Source organism: Phoca vitulina, unplaced genomic scaffold (genome assembly GCF_004348235.1).
Source record: "Phoca vitulina isolate PV1807 unplaced genomic scaffold, GSC_HSeal_1.0 scaffold68, whole genome shotgun sequence".
In the NCBI taxonomy this organism is placed as follows: domain Eukaryota; kingdom Metazoa; phylum Chordata; class Mammalia; order Carnivora; family Phocidae; genus Phoca; species Phoca vitulina.
The window spans coordinates 5,669,332-5,686,620 of NW_022589771.1; the positions used below are offsets into that span (position 1 = coordinate 5,669,332).

The following is a 17,289-nucleotide window of genomic DNA, read 5'->3' on the forward strand; positions in this document are numbered from 1 at the left end:
CAGGGTGTGGGCAGGGCTGGTTTCTCCAGTGGCCCTTTCTCTTAGGTGTGTAAGATGGCCACCTTCCTGGTGCCTCTTCATGGTCTGTCCTCTAGGCCAGCATCCTTGGTGTTTTCTCTGTACCTTCTAGTCTCTTCTTATAAGATAGAAGTGGGTCACCCTACTGGCCTCCTTTTACCTTATTTACCTCTTTAAACTCCCTGTTTCCAATAAAGTCATACTCTGAGGTGCTGGGGGTCAGGACTCTAAATGTCAAGGGGACGTGATTCAGCCCATAATGGGATTTACTCAGGACTTGTTATGTGCTGAGCACGGGGCTCTTTGAACACACGGTTGTGTTTCGTCCTCAACAATGACCTTCCCTGCCCATCTTGTCACATGGGTCCCCATGCACATGCACGACCAGATGCAGACAGTTGCTTTCCAATGTCTTCATGACAAGAGCACACTCGTTTCTTCTCCCGCAGGACCTACACCTTCAGCCTGGCCATGGACCTGATCTCCAGGAAGGACGGTGAGGCCAGCAGCCAGCGAAATGGGGAGCTCTACCCTTCACAGACGCCAAGGGACATTAGCAGCATCCAGGCTTTACAGGTGACAGGATTCCCTGCTTGATAAGATGAGTAAAGGGAAGCCACACTTTAAATTAACTCCATGGTAGACTTGGCCCCTCAAGTACAGCTACAGAGCCGGGTTGCTCGGCAAGAGGCTCTGCCCCTCATTGCTCAGACACAGGCCACACTGCTCCGTCCACCCTGGGGCAGAGGGTAGACGCCCCTTAGCTGTGAGCCAGGCTGTAAGCCCCTGAAGCCAGCCTTCTGGACGTTGCAAGACCATGTAGCATGTGTCTGTAACTCAGGTGGTCACGGCGTCAGGGCATGGGGCAGGGAAGATGTGGGGACACAGCCCTGCCCAGAATCCCAGACTCCTACACCAATTATCTCATCAGCATGCTGTGTGACCTGGAGAAATCACCTCCCCCAAGCCCCCCAAAGATGGGGGTCTTTCAAGTCAGTTCTAGGAGAAAGAAGGGGGCTGGTACTTGGTAACCCAGAGGGCCAGCAGCCGCAGGGCCAGGCTCTGGGGCACAGCAGGGGCACGTGAGTCCTGCCACCTGCATGGGGCACGTTCAGGAGTGAAGGCTGCCCGCAGGGCCTCCAGGGAGCAGGCAGCCCCTCCCCCAAAGCAAACAAGTGACATGGTGGCCCTGGCGCTGTCTGGGTGGTGGGCAGCCTGGCCCTCTGGTCCCTTACGCAGGAACCCCCAGGGGGCAGGGCATTCCTGCAACTAACCCTTGACCACTTCCCACTTCAGTGGAGATGCCTCTCTGTTGCGTCATTTCCGAAGTGGTCCCTCCATGTCCTGCGTCCTGTGCCCCCACATCACATTAGGATTTCAGCCTAGCCACCTCCAACTGCATGGGAGATGTTAGTCCCCATTTCACAGATCTGAAGACTGAGACTTATGGAAGGTAGGAAGCTTGCAAGGGGCACTCAGGCATCTAAGCACCCCCGAACTTGTTGTTTTGGAGGGTTACATGGGACAAGGTGCCATCGCAGGCCAGGCCCTCAGTGCTGAGAGTCTGTCCCTATACAGAGGTAGGGCCATGATGTCAGGCTCGTCCCTGTGTCCTCAGCACCTGCTGGGGGCTTGGCTCATAAATCTCATTGGATAAATCACGGAATGACCTAATGAAGGCCCTGATCAGGACTCATGAGCCAATTGCCCTAAATCCAAAGCTCACTTTCCTTCCCCCAAGAAGCCACCAGCCCTCCAGGCTAGGGTGGGCTTGGTCCAGACAGGAGCTGAACACAGGATGCTGGGACTGGGAAGGCCACGGAGCATCCCCATTAGACAGGTCTTTAGTCGGAGGGAACAGCCCGGGCTGAGTAGCTGCTGGCCAGGAGCCAGAGGTGGACAAAAACTACCCCTACCCAGGCTGCCCAGACTCTGGAAGGCACAGCGAAAGCTGGACTCAGCCCCCTTAGTGGGGTGCAGGGGAGTAGGCATGGACTGGGATGGGGCTCCCTAAGGCCATGCCCCCCTTTCCAGATGGAGGACAGGATGCTGGAATGGAAGGGTCAGCTCATAGCTCGGCCTGCATCTGAACTCGCTGCAGCTTTGAATGGGTGAAAGCCTTACAGACATCTCCCTGTGAGCCGGGCCCTCCTTGCCTGGTCTGAGCTCACCCCTCCGTGTGGTAGGAAAAGAAGACTGTGGCATCAGCTTTCATACACAGATGCTAGTAGACTGAAGAACGGCCCCAAAGATATGAGGTCCAGGTCCCTGGAATTTGCCAGTGTTCTCTTATGAGGAAGAGTGTCTTTGTCTGAGGGCTGAGTTAAGGGTCTTGATGGGGAGCATCCCATGGGCCCTAAATCCAATCACAGCTGCTGCTAGGAAACACCAACAGGATATGTGATCCACAGGGAAGAGGAGAGACCACAGATACACAGAAAAGGAGGCCATGTGAGTGTTGGGGCAGAGACTGGAGTGTCTCAGCCGAGGCCAAGGACTGCTAGGGCTCCAGGAGCTGAGAAAGCCAGGAAGGATCCTTCCCTAGGACCTCAGAGGGAGTGGCCCTGCTGACACCGTGATTTTGGAATTCTAGCCTCTAAACTGAAACCATCTTTTGCTTAAAGTCCCCAGGTGGTGATGCTTGGCTACAGCAGCCCCCGGGCCTCTCATGTCTAAAGAGGCAATACGGTCCTGGTGTCCCCTAGGCCCCAGGAGCGAAGCCATTCCACTCCCCAAGGGCTTTGCACTTTATCTTAATATTCCTGTTGCAAAGCTCTCCATTTAGAATTTCAAATGCTCTCAGCAACTCCAGGGAAGAAAATGCTGTAAATTCAAAACCTTAGCCCAATGCATTGACAGTACTTGGAGATTGTCAATAAGCAGACTAAGGCTGGGAGCCCATGTGTGTCTTGCAATCTGCTTGCAGATCAGCCCTTGACAGGGCCAGGGGATGAGATATTTTAATATCCATTCTCCTGGGGAAAGCCATCCTGGTGCCAACAGGCATCAGCCATACTTCACGATTGTGAGACAACAAGATGAACTTCCCTTTGGAGCTCTGTCTTAGAAGGTGTGTGTTTGCCTGTGGGGCCAAAGATGGGAAGTGGGAGCAAAGGGTCCGCTTAAGGAAAAGGAGCTAGGCAAGGACAAGCAGACCAGCAGCTAGAGCTGCCTCCTGCCCGGATGCCCTTCTCATTCCGGCCATCCCTGATGAGCTTGGCCTATCCATCCCTGGTTACTGTAACCCATCCATCCCAGTGACCTTGGCCTGTCCATCTTGGTGACCTTGGCCCATCCATCCCTTGTGATCTTGGCTCCAGGCATGACCAAGTTCCATGTCCGACCTGAAGTCCCCTCAGCCCACCTCCTATGGCAGGTACTGTCAGCTCTGCCTCTCATCTCATCTCATCCTCTTTTATGACTCATCTTTCCATGTTTGTCCCTCGGTCCCAAAGAGATCCAAAGCTCCCTAAGTGGGGAGTCTGTGAACTGAAGCTTGTTTCCCAGCCTCTGACATGCATGCTCCCAATATGCTGGGCCCCAAGGATACTAACAGCAGTATCTATATAGAGAGAAAATATGTAATATCTATTATATGATAACATATATGTGTGGATGTAGAAAATGTCCTAAGAAGTCACTATGGAGGGATGCTCTGGTCTGAATGTTTGTGTCCCCCCAAAATTCGTATGTTGAAATCCTAACCACCAATGTACTAGCATTAGGAGGTGGGGACTCTGGGAGGTGGTTAGGTCAGGAGGGTGGAACTCCTATGATGGGATTAGTGCCCTTATACAAGGGACCCCACAGAGCCCCCTTGCCTCTTCCACCCTGTGAGGACCCAGAAAGTTGGCCCAGAAGAGGGTCCTCGCCCAATCATGTAGGCACCCTGATCTCAAATTTCCAGCCTTCACAACTATAAGAAATAGATGTCTCTTGTTTATGAGCCCCCAGGCTGTAGTGTTCTGTTACAGCTGCCTAGAGGGACTAGGACCGGGGTAAGGACTTGGAAGAAACACAAAGGTAGAAAAGTTGATGTGCTCTGTATGGTATAGGATGTTCCTATGGCTTTTCATTTCCTTGGTAGTGTCATAATGCCTAGCAAATAAAAAGTTGCTAGAAATTAAAGAGATTTCCACCCGCAGTTCCTAGTCTTCTTTCACTGCAATGACTTTGGTGAAATGGGCTGTAGCCACTGAGGGAGGAAGGAAGAGATCCCGTTTCTAGGCCACCTGTGGGATGGCGAGGGGAGGTGCCCATTGAGTAAGTCTAAGAATGCAGATGTAAAAATGCACATGCCTTTCCTTCCACCATCTCAGGCCACAATAGCGAGGAGGAGTGTTTTGGTGGTGCGCCATGGCGAAAGAGTGGATCAGATCTTCGGGAAGTCATGGCTACAGCAATGCTCCACTCCAGATGGTAGGTAATGTCCTGGCGGAATCGAAACCCGGGAAGTAGGTAGATCTAACAAATGACATCCCTTCTTGACCTCCTGAGTCAGCTCTCCTATGGCGCCATTCTTGAGAGTGACTGTGTAGAGATAGTATACGTGAGAGGGGTGTGTGCTACATCTTTCTCCATGGGCGTTATACTCGTGCACTGAGTGTGTACGCTGTCTGTGAGTATCTTACCTCAAATGCTGCGTGGAAGATGGAGGAATGGCCATCAACAGTAAGCCATCTGCTGGTGTGACACATGGGCAGTTGTCTTTCTTCTGGATGCACACATATGGTAGCTGGTGAGTGCCCAGCATTGACTTGAGAGTATATTGAGGTCTCTGAACCCTCAGCTGTTGGCACAACCCTATCTCGTAGGCTCATTGCTCTATCTCTCTGAGCTCATCTTCACTGCTGTGGTCATTTCCCTACAATGTTTAACTGTGCTACTCAACAGATGGACGTATTCTGAACATGCACCTTGCTTACCCCAAGTTCACCGGGGATACCAGTGATGCTAAGAACTAAGGACGGTGCTTGTAAATACAGCACACCCACAGGCAATCTCTACCGATGATCCACATCTGTACCAATGCACATCCCTTAATGGAAAGCCCAGCATGCCATGATTTCTAAGCCACGGATAACTGTATAAATGAAGATATTGAATGAACATGGAGTCACAGTAGCTGGGCTAGCCAAGCTCTTTTGGAATTCCTCCCGGAGCCCAGCAGGCTGAGAAGAGGGGAAAATGCTAAGGGAAAACCATTGGCAGATGATCAGCACACACCAGGAAAATTCTGAGCAGATTATATCATGACCGAACATATCTGCAAGAACCCACGGAGGGGATGCTGTGGTAGTATCTATAAAACAAGATCAATCAGAGACACAAAGGCTCAGAAGAGAAACAATAGGATGGTAGGCGGCTATGAGGATGAATTGGCACTCACACATGCAGTTAGAAGAAACGTTCTTGTAAGACAACGATGGTTGAAACCACAGACTGAAATGGCACCTGACGTCAGTGTGCGTGTGGTGGTGGTGATGGTGTGAGAACCAACACAAAACAACCAGCTCCAAAACCAGTGGTGGGACGTCATGGAAGGAGGAAGAATATTGGTCATCCAGACAAAAGACCAGGTCACCTACAGGGGAAAGTACTTTTTTTAAAAATTTTATTATGTTATGTTAATCACCATACAATACATCATTAGTTTTTGATACAGTGATCCACGATCCATTGTTTTCGTATAACACCCAGTGCTCCATGCAGTACATGCCCTCCTTAATACCCATCACCGGGCTAACCCATCCCCCTCCCCCCTCCCCTCTAAAACCCTGTTTGTTTCTCAGAGTCCATAGTCTCTCATGGTTCATCTCTCCCTCCGATTTCCCCTCCTTCATTTTTCCCTGCCTTCTCCTAATGTCCTCCATGCTATTCCTTATGTTCCACAAATAAGTGAAACTATATGATAATTGACTTTCTGTGCTTGACTTATTTCACTTAGCATAATCTCCTCCAGTCCCATCCATGTTGATGTAAAAGTTGGGTATTCATCCTTTCTGATAGCTGAGTAATATTCCATTGTATATATGGACCACCTCTTCTTTATCCATTCATCTGTTGAAGGGCATCTCGGGAAAGTACTTCAAAGGCACTGGAGAGTCCCAGCTTGAAGGAGGCTCCTGGTGGCTCTTTGCACCAGGCAAAGTGGCCCTACAGTGAATACTGACAGTCTAATTTGTCCAAATTCTGCATATTGCTATGTTTACCGTATTACAATGGGGTGTTTGGGGGAGAGGCCAACCTTTCCTCTGACCCTCCTCATTTCAGCTCACCTCTGGGCCAAATTCCCATGCCTTTTATGGCCCCTCATTTCTCAGGGCTGCTGCCAGGTCACCCCCTGTCTATAAGGTTCTACACCACCAGAACCTAATGTTGCTCCAGATCCTTGTCTTCTTCTGAGCTCTGCTCTCCACCCTCACAGATAGAGTGTCTGAGGACAAGAGACCGACATGGAGCAGATACCTTTGAGAATACAACACAGTCAATAGACCTTCTCTTGGGGGAAAAAAAAAAATCCACTTTTCCAGCGAACACATGTATTTTGGCATTTAATGAAGGCCTTTCTTCAAACAATGTCTCTGCCAATGGACGTTCCAGGGAGGGAGCTTTCAGGAAAATCGTGCTTAGAAAGGGCTGGGATGCTGTGAGCAGGGCTGGGCTGGCGTGCTCGGGCAGGGCACGTGACGGGGCCTGCCCCGGATGCACAGCAGGTCTCAGGAAAAGCGGCTTGGTGGCTAGAACCTGCTGGCAGCCGGGGAGTTTGGGGCTGCATGGGAGGATGTGAGGGGTAGACCCAGCACACAGCGAGATGAGGCCCACCACTCGTTGACCACTTACCCTGAGCCAGGCCCTGGGATCACAGTGACTCATTGTAACAGCTCTATCATTTCTCCCTTTTACTGATGAGGCGGACCTAATTACACAACTGGCAGCCCCCGGTGTCAGGATTGGTACCAGACTGTCAGGTTGTAGAGCTCAAGGTCAAATGCTTCGCAGCCTCTAGATGGAGGGTGGGGGCAGTTCCTGCGGATCCTCCTGATTTCCAGGTGCGCCTCAGCAGTTGGCTGAATAATGCACAATGCGGGAACATTCGGCCATGGGTACTCCATCCCCAGAGACAATATGACACACTGTCAGCTATGGGGACAGGCAGAATTTCACCTCCTTAATTAACGCCAACTTGGGATTCCCATCAAGTTAAGCTAAATCAGTAATGGAGGCAGGAAAATTGTATGAGCGAATCTTTGTGAGGGGTCCTCAGGGGACAAAGAGGGTCTCATGTTTCCTGAGGCGAAAACCTGTGTTTTCTGTATTTGAAGAAATGTGTGCTCAGTAGAGTAGAAATTTCTCTCCAATTGAATCCACATCGCAGAGCACATTCCAGAAAAAACACAGTTGACAACTATTTAAGTGATAACCCTGCTTCCGATATGGGTCTCGATCTTGGGGGTTTTAAATATGCACTAAGCTGATGGACCTGAACGCCTGGTGTTATTTGTGCTTTAGGGAAATACTACCGGCCAGACCTGAACTTCCCTTACAGTCTCCCCCGGAGGAGCAACGGTATCAAAGACTTTGAAAACGACCCACCACTATCATCGTGTGGGATTTTCCAGTCCAGGATGGCAGGTATGTTTGGGGATAATTACAATAATCACAGCAATGATTATCTCTAGTGCATACTGAGCCTTAGCTACACGCCCATTGAAGTCAGCATTAGCATTATCCCCACTCTGCTGATGAGGACGCTGAGGCACAGAAAGGTTAAGTAAGTTGCCCAAGATCACACAGCTAGTGAGTGGAAGTACAGAGATTGGACTCAGGACGGACGGTTGGGGAAGTCAGAAGGAACGAATGATAGGCGTGGAAAGAACAAGAGAGGGGAGAAAAACCAACGAGCACCGTGTACACTATGGATGTTATTTTAAAAATTAAAAAAACACATCTTCTCTTTGTTTTTATTTCAAAATCTGTCAGCTTGGGCTTATGCTTTATGTCTGGGGTTCTGGTTCCATTGATTGACTTTTTGGAACACAAGAAGCCAATAAATCCATCTGGTCTTCCTTTAATGAATGAAGAACCTGGAATCGGGAACTGGAGAAGGTGTGTGAACTGAAGGAGCTCGGTGTCCGGGCAGGCAGTAGATGGCCTCTGCATTGGTTCCGTGGGGCCACATAAAAAAGTGCCAACATGGAGTGGCTTCACCAACAGAGGTGCATTCTCTCTGGGTTCTGGATGCCAGAAGTCCGAGTTCCTCCTGAGGCCGCGAGGGCGTCTGCTCCAGGCCCCTCCCCTTGGCGTGTAGACGGGTCCCTCTGTGCCCACTGTCTCTGCATCCAAACTCCGCCTTTTACAAGGACACTGGTCAGAGTGGACCAGAGCCCCCCTAGTGACCTCATCATAACTTGACCACCATTATGAAGACACCATGTCACACTCGAGGACCTGTGGTTTGGGACCCCAGCATATGAATTTGGGGGACACAATCCAGCCTGCGACACCTTCCTCTACAGCCTCTGGCCTTGGCACTGTGCATATATCCTACTGAAAAGATCCCCTTCTTTCCCAAGGACCAGACCCTCTGGTTTCGTGAGAGGCAATGTGACTTCCAGGCTTGTCCTCCCATGAGCCTCGGGTAGTCTCAAGCTCCCCGTTGCCCCAGCACAGATTACCCCGACCTTAAAACAGCCCCCACATGTCGGCTCATGGTTCCATAGGGCAGAAGCTCGGGCACAGCGTGGCTGAGTTCTCTGCTCAGGATCTCACAGCATGAAAGCCAGGTGTCACCTGGGCTGGGCTCCCATCTGGAGCCTGTTGGAAGCAGTTCCAGTCTCTCCCAATGGCTGTTGGGGGGATTCTGTTCCCTGCAGTTGTAGGACTGAAGTCCTCATTCCCTTGCTGGCTATCCTCAAAGGGGTGCACTCAACTCCCAGTGACCCTACGTTCCCTGCCATGTGGTCCCCTCCATCTCTCAAGCCAGCAGTAGGGAATCTCTTGAGTGTTGAATACTGTATTTTTTTGAGAGAGAGAGAGAGAGAGAGCAGGAGGAGGTATGAGGACAGAGGGAGAGGGAGAGAGAAAATCTTAAGCAGGCTCCATGTTCAGTGTGGAGCCCGACATGGGTGGGGCTCGACTTCACAACACTGAGATCACGACCTGAGCCGAAACCAAGAGTCAGATGCTCAACCGACAGAGCCCCCCAGGCACTGTTCGAATTCCCATACTTCTGAACCTCTCTGGCTTCTCTTCTGTGACAGCCAGAGAAAAATCTCTGCTTTTAACGTGCTCACCGGAATGGTCAGGCCTCCCTGCAATAATCCCCTTCTGCCGTACGACACAACACAGTCCCAGGAGCGCCACTTCATGTCATCACGGCTTCCAGCCACACTCAAGGGGGCGACAGGCGTGTGCAGCAGGGGGTGGGAATCTCGGGGCCCCTGGAGGTCCTGCCTCCCTCTGGTGGTGAGGGCCCATCGGAGGCCACGGTTACGAAGAGGCGCTTCTCCACCTGCTGTTTTCCAGGGGAAGCACTACTGGACAGCGGCATCAGAGTCAGCTCGGTCTTCGCCTCCCCGGCCCTCCGCTGTGTGCAGACAGCCAGACACATCCTGGAAGGTCGGTGAGAACCGCAGCGAGCCTTGACCTCGTGGCTATTCTCCAAAGGGAGAGGGAGGTGGACGGGGGTAAGAATTGGATGAGGGGCGATGCATGGCCACGTAAGTCGTGAGACGCTCATGGGGCAGCCCTCCAAGAGCTGTGAGCGGGCACTGAGCCCACCAACATTTCTGAAATGCTGGGATTGTAACCGAGTGCCAGGAGCCTGTCATCACACTGTCCACCTTTGGTCTACATCCACCATGTGTTTAAAAAAAAAAAAAAAATCTGGGGAGGGGCATTCAGAAAAACCCAGAGAGCTAGGAATGGCTATGGTCCCTCCTGAGCCCAAAGCCCACGACTTCCAGGGCAAGGGGCTCGGCTCCTGGGAGCTGTCCAGCACCCTCAAAGGCTGATGTCCCTTAGGACGCCACCGGCAGGCCTTTTAGAGTTTCTGCCAGAGAAGTGCAGCCTATCTGGGGGCGTTGGTTCTGCATCTCCTGCTGGACCCCCGCCCTGCCCTCCTTGTGTGTGGGGGGGTGTAGGTCGCCGTGCAGGAGCACGGGCCGATGCTCCACAGCGGTGGGACAGAGGGCAGAGCATGTGGACACAGAGGCAGCAGGTGCGCAAATGTGGGGGAGGCGGCTTGCCTCTATTTTCTCAGAGACAGAGGGGGTCAGGCCACCAGCTGAAAGTGAGAAAAGGAAGGCCTTCTCGAGGTTTGGGGACGCACAGAAGGTATGACATGCCCATCAGAGAGAGGGGCCAGATCACGGTGGGGAGATGGTGGATGGCCGCTGGGCAGAATGGAGAGCCCACTGAGGTCAGAGAGCATGATTTTACATTGAGAGCCACCCACCGCCTGGGCCCGGGGCTTTCCTGCAGGTGCGGACCTGGAGGAGCAGGTGCAGAGCTGGCTCTAGCAACTTGAGATGTGAAATAAAAATTCTCAAAGATGCCCTCTGGTGGTGGTAACATCAGTGCCTCTAGGACGATCTCTCATGGACTTGTAGCCTATATGCAGAACATCCTTAGTGTTATCATGATGCCTGATAAAGTTACCAGGGTATAAACCCTGTGTTCCTTCAGGAAAAAGAGGGCACTCGGCCTTCTTCCTAGGTCCTGGAACATGACTGATCTGTTTCCAGACTGGCATCCGAGATGCTAACCTGCTACCCTTAGTTTCAATGCCAGGTCAGTGGTTGTCCAGATGGACCATTTCCCAAAGTGTGACCTGCAGAGAAGTGGCTGCCAGATGGCTCCACAGAAGGACCGGCCAAGCCCATTTGGGAATTTCTCCTACTGTTCCTTCATGTGACCTATTCACATGGACATAACTGTGGACACGGGCCCTCCACGGGCTGGAGAGAGCCCGGGAGCCGGATTAGACCGTGGAACTCCCTTTCCTAAATGTGCTTTGGCAAAGGGACCGGTCCAGGGACCTGGACTGCATTTTGGGAACTGATTTTATTTCCAGCATTTGAGCTTAATGACATTTGCCCCATTTCTAACAAAAACATGCAGGTCTTCTTTGCCCCACTCACAGAGATGGTCTTCTGCCACAGGTCTTCTCTTAGCTGAGGGAGAAAATGCTTGGGAAGGGTAGCTGGGAGAAGTCGGATGTTCTGAGAGACAGCTTCCTCTGCCCTTCACCTTCTGCTCGGTCTGGGGTGTTTGTCAGGACAGGGCCTCAGTGTGACCCATGTGCTCTCCATTGGCCGGTCTTTTCCAGGGATTATTGGGTTGGCCAATACCGTGTGCTCTCGCTCTTGACTGAGAACCAGGCCCGGCGCCGGTCTGGCTGTAGAGCTGTACTGGACCATCGGGGTGAGCGCCAGGGTGAGCCCACTGCTGGTGGTGCGTCCCAGCCCGGGTCCCTTCCCGATGGACGGGCATCACCGCTCCTCGGATACCTTCCAACCACCCAGTGGTTTTGGGCTCAGAAATAGCATGGCTACGAGTAATCACAGAACAATACTTGCCAAGAAAAAAAAAACCCACATTTTTAAAAAGTATTGTTTGGGTGTAAGGAGAGACTTAACTTACGTAAAACCAAAATGGACTCTGAGGACGATAAACGCTTGTGTTCTGTTGGATCCAGAGCTCAAACTGGAGAAAAGAATTAAGATAAGGGTGGAACCTGGAATCTTTGAGTGGACGAAATGGGAGTCCGGCAAAACCACCCCGACCCTCATGACCCTGGACGAGCTGAAAAAGGCGAATTTCAACGTCAGCATGGATTATAGGTACGCCGTCCTCTTGCCTTCTGCCAGGATGGGGTGCTTCTCTAGTGCTTGTTCAAGAAGAAATATTCACGACACCCATTAAAGATGGTAAGAAAGGCTGTATTCGGGGAGAATGCTGCACTGGGGGGCTGTCACAAGGGAGCAGAGTGGGACTCAGCTCCGAACACAATGAGGACAAGTGGGGGCTGTTAGCCAAGGAGCGGGGTGGGCGGTGGAAAGGTACTAAGAGGGTGGGTAATTCTCCATAAACTGCCCTAGCAGCAGCTGGCTGAAGGCAGGCCAGAGGGACCGGACATCACCGGGGGGTGGCGGGGCATGCGGGGCTTGCTCAGGTATCGAGGGGGAGCCCATACCAACACTGGGGCTTCTGGCTTCACGGTGTTAGCCAGAGTCTTGCTAAAACTGACTCTGCGCAGTTGGACACTGAAGCCCCGCGGTCGGCCTCGTGAGCCGCGGGCTCGAGGAGCCTGGCTAGAGCGTGTAGTCAAGGAGACAGGTTTTGTCATTCTCGGCCCACGGCTGACCCTTGGCCATCACAAAACCCTCTGGTATTCTGTGAGGGCACTTGCTGGAGATTGGACATCAGCCCTTTGTCGTTGGGGACACACAACCGGAGTGTCGCTGTGGACCACGAGCTGCCTTGAGGCGGGGCTGTCTTAGAAGGGCTTCTTCTCCAGCTGACCACACAGCAAGCAGGGCAGCATGGCAGGGGTCCTCCCTCTCGTCCTTTAGGCCTGCGTTTCCCCTCGCCTCCCTCCTGCCGGCTGAGAGTTATGACGAGTACGTGGAGAGGTGTGCAGTGAGTGTGGGACGGATCATCAGCGCCTGCCCACGGGACGGTAAGTGCCTCCCCCCCTTCCCCGTCCCCCACCTCCGGGTATGGGCAGGCCCCGGGGGTTGGGGTCTTACCTCTGGGGTGGAGACTGGATGATTTTATGAACCTAGGAATACCGCAAGTCCCTCTGCCCCCCACCCCAACCAACAGAGCTACATGGAGGGCTCTGCAGTAACACGGTGTGTAGATACATGCCCCCTGCCGCCCTGGGGACCCCGATTCTGAGACTGGGAGCCGATGGGATCCAGGACAGTGGATCAGCACAAACCACACATGTCTGCGTCCTAGGAAACAGGAGACTAAAGATGGAAGAACCAGACGTCAGGCCACATTTGAATGCCGATCGGCACAAAACATCTGTATCCGTAGATGGTTCAGACCCTTAGAAAAATCCGAATGTGGAATCTGAATGTGGAAATGCCTAAGAGACCAGTGGGTTCTGTTAGGTGTGACAGTGGCGGGTTGGGTGTGGAAGGGTGGAAGTCCTCACTGGGAGGGGCCGCCCCCGGCAGAGTCTGAAACGCTGGACGTTGGCGATGGGGGGGGAGGGGCTGGGGGTGCTCTGACGGCGCGTGATGCGCAAATTTCACACCGTTGCAGCTGCGGGAGGCGGGAGGCCCACCTTCGGGCCTATCTGGGTATCTCTGAAAGTGTCCGTAGTGAAAAGCTAAAAACTAAGCCTTTAAAAATTTACATTTAGCAAGTGTGTAGTGAACATCGTGCTGTGTCAGACGCCAAATAAAACACGGTGGGGAAAACCCAAGTGAAGAAGCACGTGCTCCCCCCTCAAGGAGTTTGAACATGATTGGGGAAAGGGGCACGGCATCTGGAATATTAGGAATTTTGAGTGGCATGAGGCTGCTTTACGTTGCCTACTTCGACGGGCTGGCATCCTGGGAAGTGTTCTTTTGGGAACCGCACCTTAGTGGCATTTAATTGATCGCCAAAGCCCTGGTCCTCACACTGACTGCCATGGAGCACCACAGGACAGAAGATGACATTAGAGCCTTCCACTGCATGGCCGGGGTCCCTCCTCAGCCCACCGCTTTCCTGCTGTTCATGTCAAGCCTCTGTCCTGAGCTGAAATTCAGAGGCCATGGGATGCTCTGCCCTTCTGAGGACCCCCTACAGGGGTGAGGGCCTCGGGAACAGGGATAGAGATCTGGTTTATCAGCTCCTGAGCCCACCGAGCACCGTCTACGTGCTGCTCACTGCAGGGAACACAGCCCGCCCGTCCACACGGCCGCACGTGCCACGGAGGCTGCCAGGGTGCTGCACCTGAGCCGTCGGACAAGCGGGATTTGGAAGGCAAACGGTGCCCGAGAGCGGAGAGCATGAGCAAGGTGGGAGGGTGGCAGGTATGACGAGCCGCAGAGGAGGAATGAAATAGCCAGGTGGGCTGGAGGGAAAACGCCAACACCTCCCGGTCCCCGGGCAGGGGGCCCTTCACGGATACTACCTGTTAACTGCTCACCTTCCTGTGCGGTCTGTGACGTCACGGCCCCATACTCCCCATGACGCTGAAGCTCAGGGGGCTGGAGCCCGCGTGTCCAAGTCACCCGCACGCTGACCGCACGGGCCCAGAGTCCAAGCTGCGCATCCTCCTCCCAGACGGCGCTTGGCCGCCGCACCATGACTTGGGAAGCCAAAGACACGAGAATGGAATGAACAGGAATAACACAGGAAAAGTACATCAGGGCTTCGGTCCTGTTGGAGAATTTGCAGTCGTGTTAGGAGACAGCGTGAACAGATTGTTCTGTGTCAGCTGTAGCCCTCGGGGGAAGCCCGCCGCCCGACTCCCTCCGGCAGGTGGATCCAGGGGGTCCGGCCAGGGCACCTCCCGGACTCGCCCGGCTGGGCCAGCTCTCTCCCGCTGTGCTTGGTGCCTGTGTCAGTCACGCTGCCGGCGGGTGACTCGCTCCGCCCGTGGACTCAGAATGTCCTTATCGAAGCAAGAGGCATCAGCAGGCTCATGGTGGCCAACTGGCTGATAATTCTCTAGCTAAGGGACCCAGCCTGGGCGGCAGCCACCACAACATCCTGCAAGAGATGGCAGCTCGGATCATGGCGCAGTCCCATCCCCGGAGCTCGCGGCAGGTGCTGCCGCCGCAGATCATGCCCATGGACGTGATGCACACGGACTATGCACGGGTGGCTACCTGCCGCGCCACTTCCTACCCCAGCTCTCTCAGGCTTTGTGCACCACAAAGTGGTTCCCCCCAGTAGCACTGCGGACCCTCGTTCTAATAAAAGGCACTCTCTGTGCCTCCTCTGACCCCGAGGTGTGCTTTTCTCTACAGTGGGCGTCATCCTGATCGTGAGCCACGGCTCGGCGCTGGACTCCTGCACTCGCCCGCTCCTTGGGCTGCCGCCCCGGGACAGTGGAGACTTCGCCCAGATGGTGAGAAAGGTACGTGCCGGCCCCTTTCTCTTTGGGCCATGAAGTCAAGCCCCCAGAGCCCACAGGGTCATCATACTTCCTTCTCAGAATGAAAACAGGTGTCCAGCCCACCCAGGGCAGCAGACACCACCCCACCCGCCCCATCTCCTGAGAATGTGTGCACCTGCTCTTATGCAAAGGGCAGCCCTGGGCGGGGGGCTGACGGGAGCAGCTTATCATCTTTATCATCATTATGGCAACTTTGGCCATTTGCTGCCCAGATTACTATTATTATATATTATTATTCTTACAAAAAAATAAGATACGGTTATCCCCTGCAGCTCCAGTAATTGAACAAATGGTCCAGTGGGGAGTAAACCCTGTGGACACAAAGAGAAAGAACAAAGGCTGGCCTGGCTTGCTCTGGGGACCCGGGGGCAGGGGGCTGGAGGACAGAAAGGAACCCCACCCTCTTGCCTTTCGAGTCAGCCCACCATGGAACACACAGGACTTGCGGTAGCCTGAGTGCCCGGGGTTGGGCTGGAGCTCTGCAAACACTTACAGGTAACCACCATGTAGAGAAGGACAGTGGGTACTTTGCAACAACCTGTTGACCATCACCCAGTAACCCAGAGGCGGCTTTATCCGTTAGTGAGGTGAATCAAGGCAGGCAAACTAGGGGCTCAGACCCACCCCCTGCTCCTGCCCCGAAAATCTACTCAGGGCCAGATTTGCCCCCCGTCCTTGTCCTTTTTATCAAACTGATCAGCTGACCGATGGTATAGACAACACTTGTGATGGGAGATGGGTCCCTGAGTTGGTTCCGTGGTGCAAAATTGTCACAGGACCATGAGCGGCCAAAGTCTGTTCACAGAGGAGAAGACCCCAGGCCCCGACCAGCCAACACCAGCTCGGAGCCTGGCAAGGTCCTTGGCTTTCAGAGCCCCACCCTGCCTGCTGGAGAAGGCCAGGCCCTCCCTCACGTGGGGGTGAGTCAGAGAGCACTACCTGCGTGCGCCTTCTCTCTTCTCGTTCAGTGTCCTCTGGACCTGAGTGGGAGCATGCATCCCCTCCAAAGTGTCCCCAAGGTGGGGTTTCCCAACTGCGACCCAGATGTTCCCAAGCCCTTCTGGGTCCTGGGCCACCGGTTGACTGCTATCTGAATATAGGGCTCGAGCCTCCAGGCCATGCTGGATGACGACGGATTTTTCTGGGGGTTCTCCTGGTGGCCCCCGCGCCACCTGCTCCCCGAGCGTCGCTCTTGCTGGTGTCCCTGTCTCCCTCTCATGTGCTCACGTGCTGCACGCTCCGGATGCTGCACCCCTTCCCAGGCTGTCCTGGGCTCCCGGTCATCCGCACGCGCCAGTTGCGGACAGAATCGCAAATTTGGTGCTATCCCAAAACCCCACTGGTCTTCGCAGCCAGATTCCCACCCACTCCCCTGACCCTTGGCCTCCCCTTCTCACGATGCCAGCCTTGAACTTCCAAATCCCTGCGACTTTCTTATCCTGACAGTTTGGTGTCCACCTCGCCCCCTCCCCAAATAAGCTGGACTTGCGTGCACATATCAGACATTTACCAAGGGGCTCTGGGGAACCCCGGGCCTTCAAATCAGGGGCAGACGGAAAGAGACCGTTCACAGCCTTCCCTTTGCCCGCCACACCGTGCTGCCCCCACACGCACACACATACGTATGTACACACACATGCACACACGTGCACGCATACACACACACACAAAGATGCATACGTGTGCACATGCACACATACGCCCCTGGACCCACATGCACACATACATACACACATAGACATGCATGCACACACACACGCACACACACATGCACACGCACAGGCAAAGTCTCTCTAAGCAGGAGAGTCGTCCTGAGTCACCACCAGCCTCCACAGGGATCCCCCTGCATGTTGGAATTTCTGCAAATTTTGTCTCACTGAGGAATTTCTCAGCATCAAAAGAGAGGGAAAAAAGGAAAGCAAAACATGCAAACAAATCCCAAAAAGCCTTAAAAACAAAAATCTACGCGAACGCTTTCACTTTGCAGTCGAAGACATGGAGGTTCTAAAGTTTCACTTAGCGGTTTTTTCTGGGCTCTGCAGACAATGCCAATATCTCTTTGTGATGCTAAATTTGAGAATGCAAGTCAGTCCCAAGCAGCAGCCTGGGCTTTGCAGCCTGGACACTGCCGAGCTTCGGGC

The 17,289-nt window shown here is 53.5% G+C and overlaps 1 protein-coding gene across 2 annotated transcripts in view; it reads left to right on the plus strand.

The window, feature by feature from the left end:
• UBASH3A (ubiquitin associated and SH3 domain containing A) overlaps positions 1 to 17,289 on the plus strand; it is a 35,389-nt gene that overhangs the window by 17,619 nt on the left and 481 nt on the right. The window contains exons 7-13 of one of the 2 annotated variants that reach the window (XM_032392613.1): positions 468 to 594; positions 4,338 to 4,437; positions 7,531 to 7,653; positions 9,547 to 9,639; positions 11,720 to 11,864; positions 12,597 to 12,703; positions 15,000 to 15,109. In XM_032392613.1, the coding sequence (XP_032248504.1) occupies positions 468 to 594; positions 4,338 to 4,437; positions 7,531 to 7,653; positions 9,547 to 9,639; positions 11,720 to 11,864; positions 12,597 to 12,703; positions 15,000 to 15,109 (805 nt within the window). The remainder of the gene's footprint in view (positions 1 to 467; positions 595 to 4,337; positions 4,438 to 7,530; positions 7,654 to 9,546; positions 9,640 to 11,719; positions 11,865 to 12,596; positions 12,704 to 14,999; positions 15,110 to 17,289) is intronic. The other variant, XM_032392614.1, reaches the window with a different exon arrangement.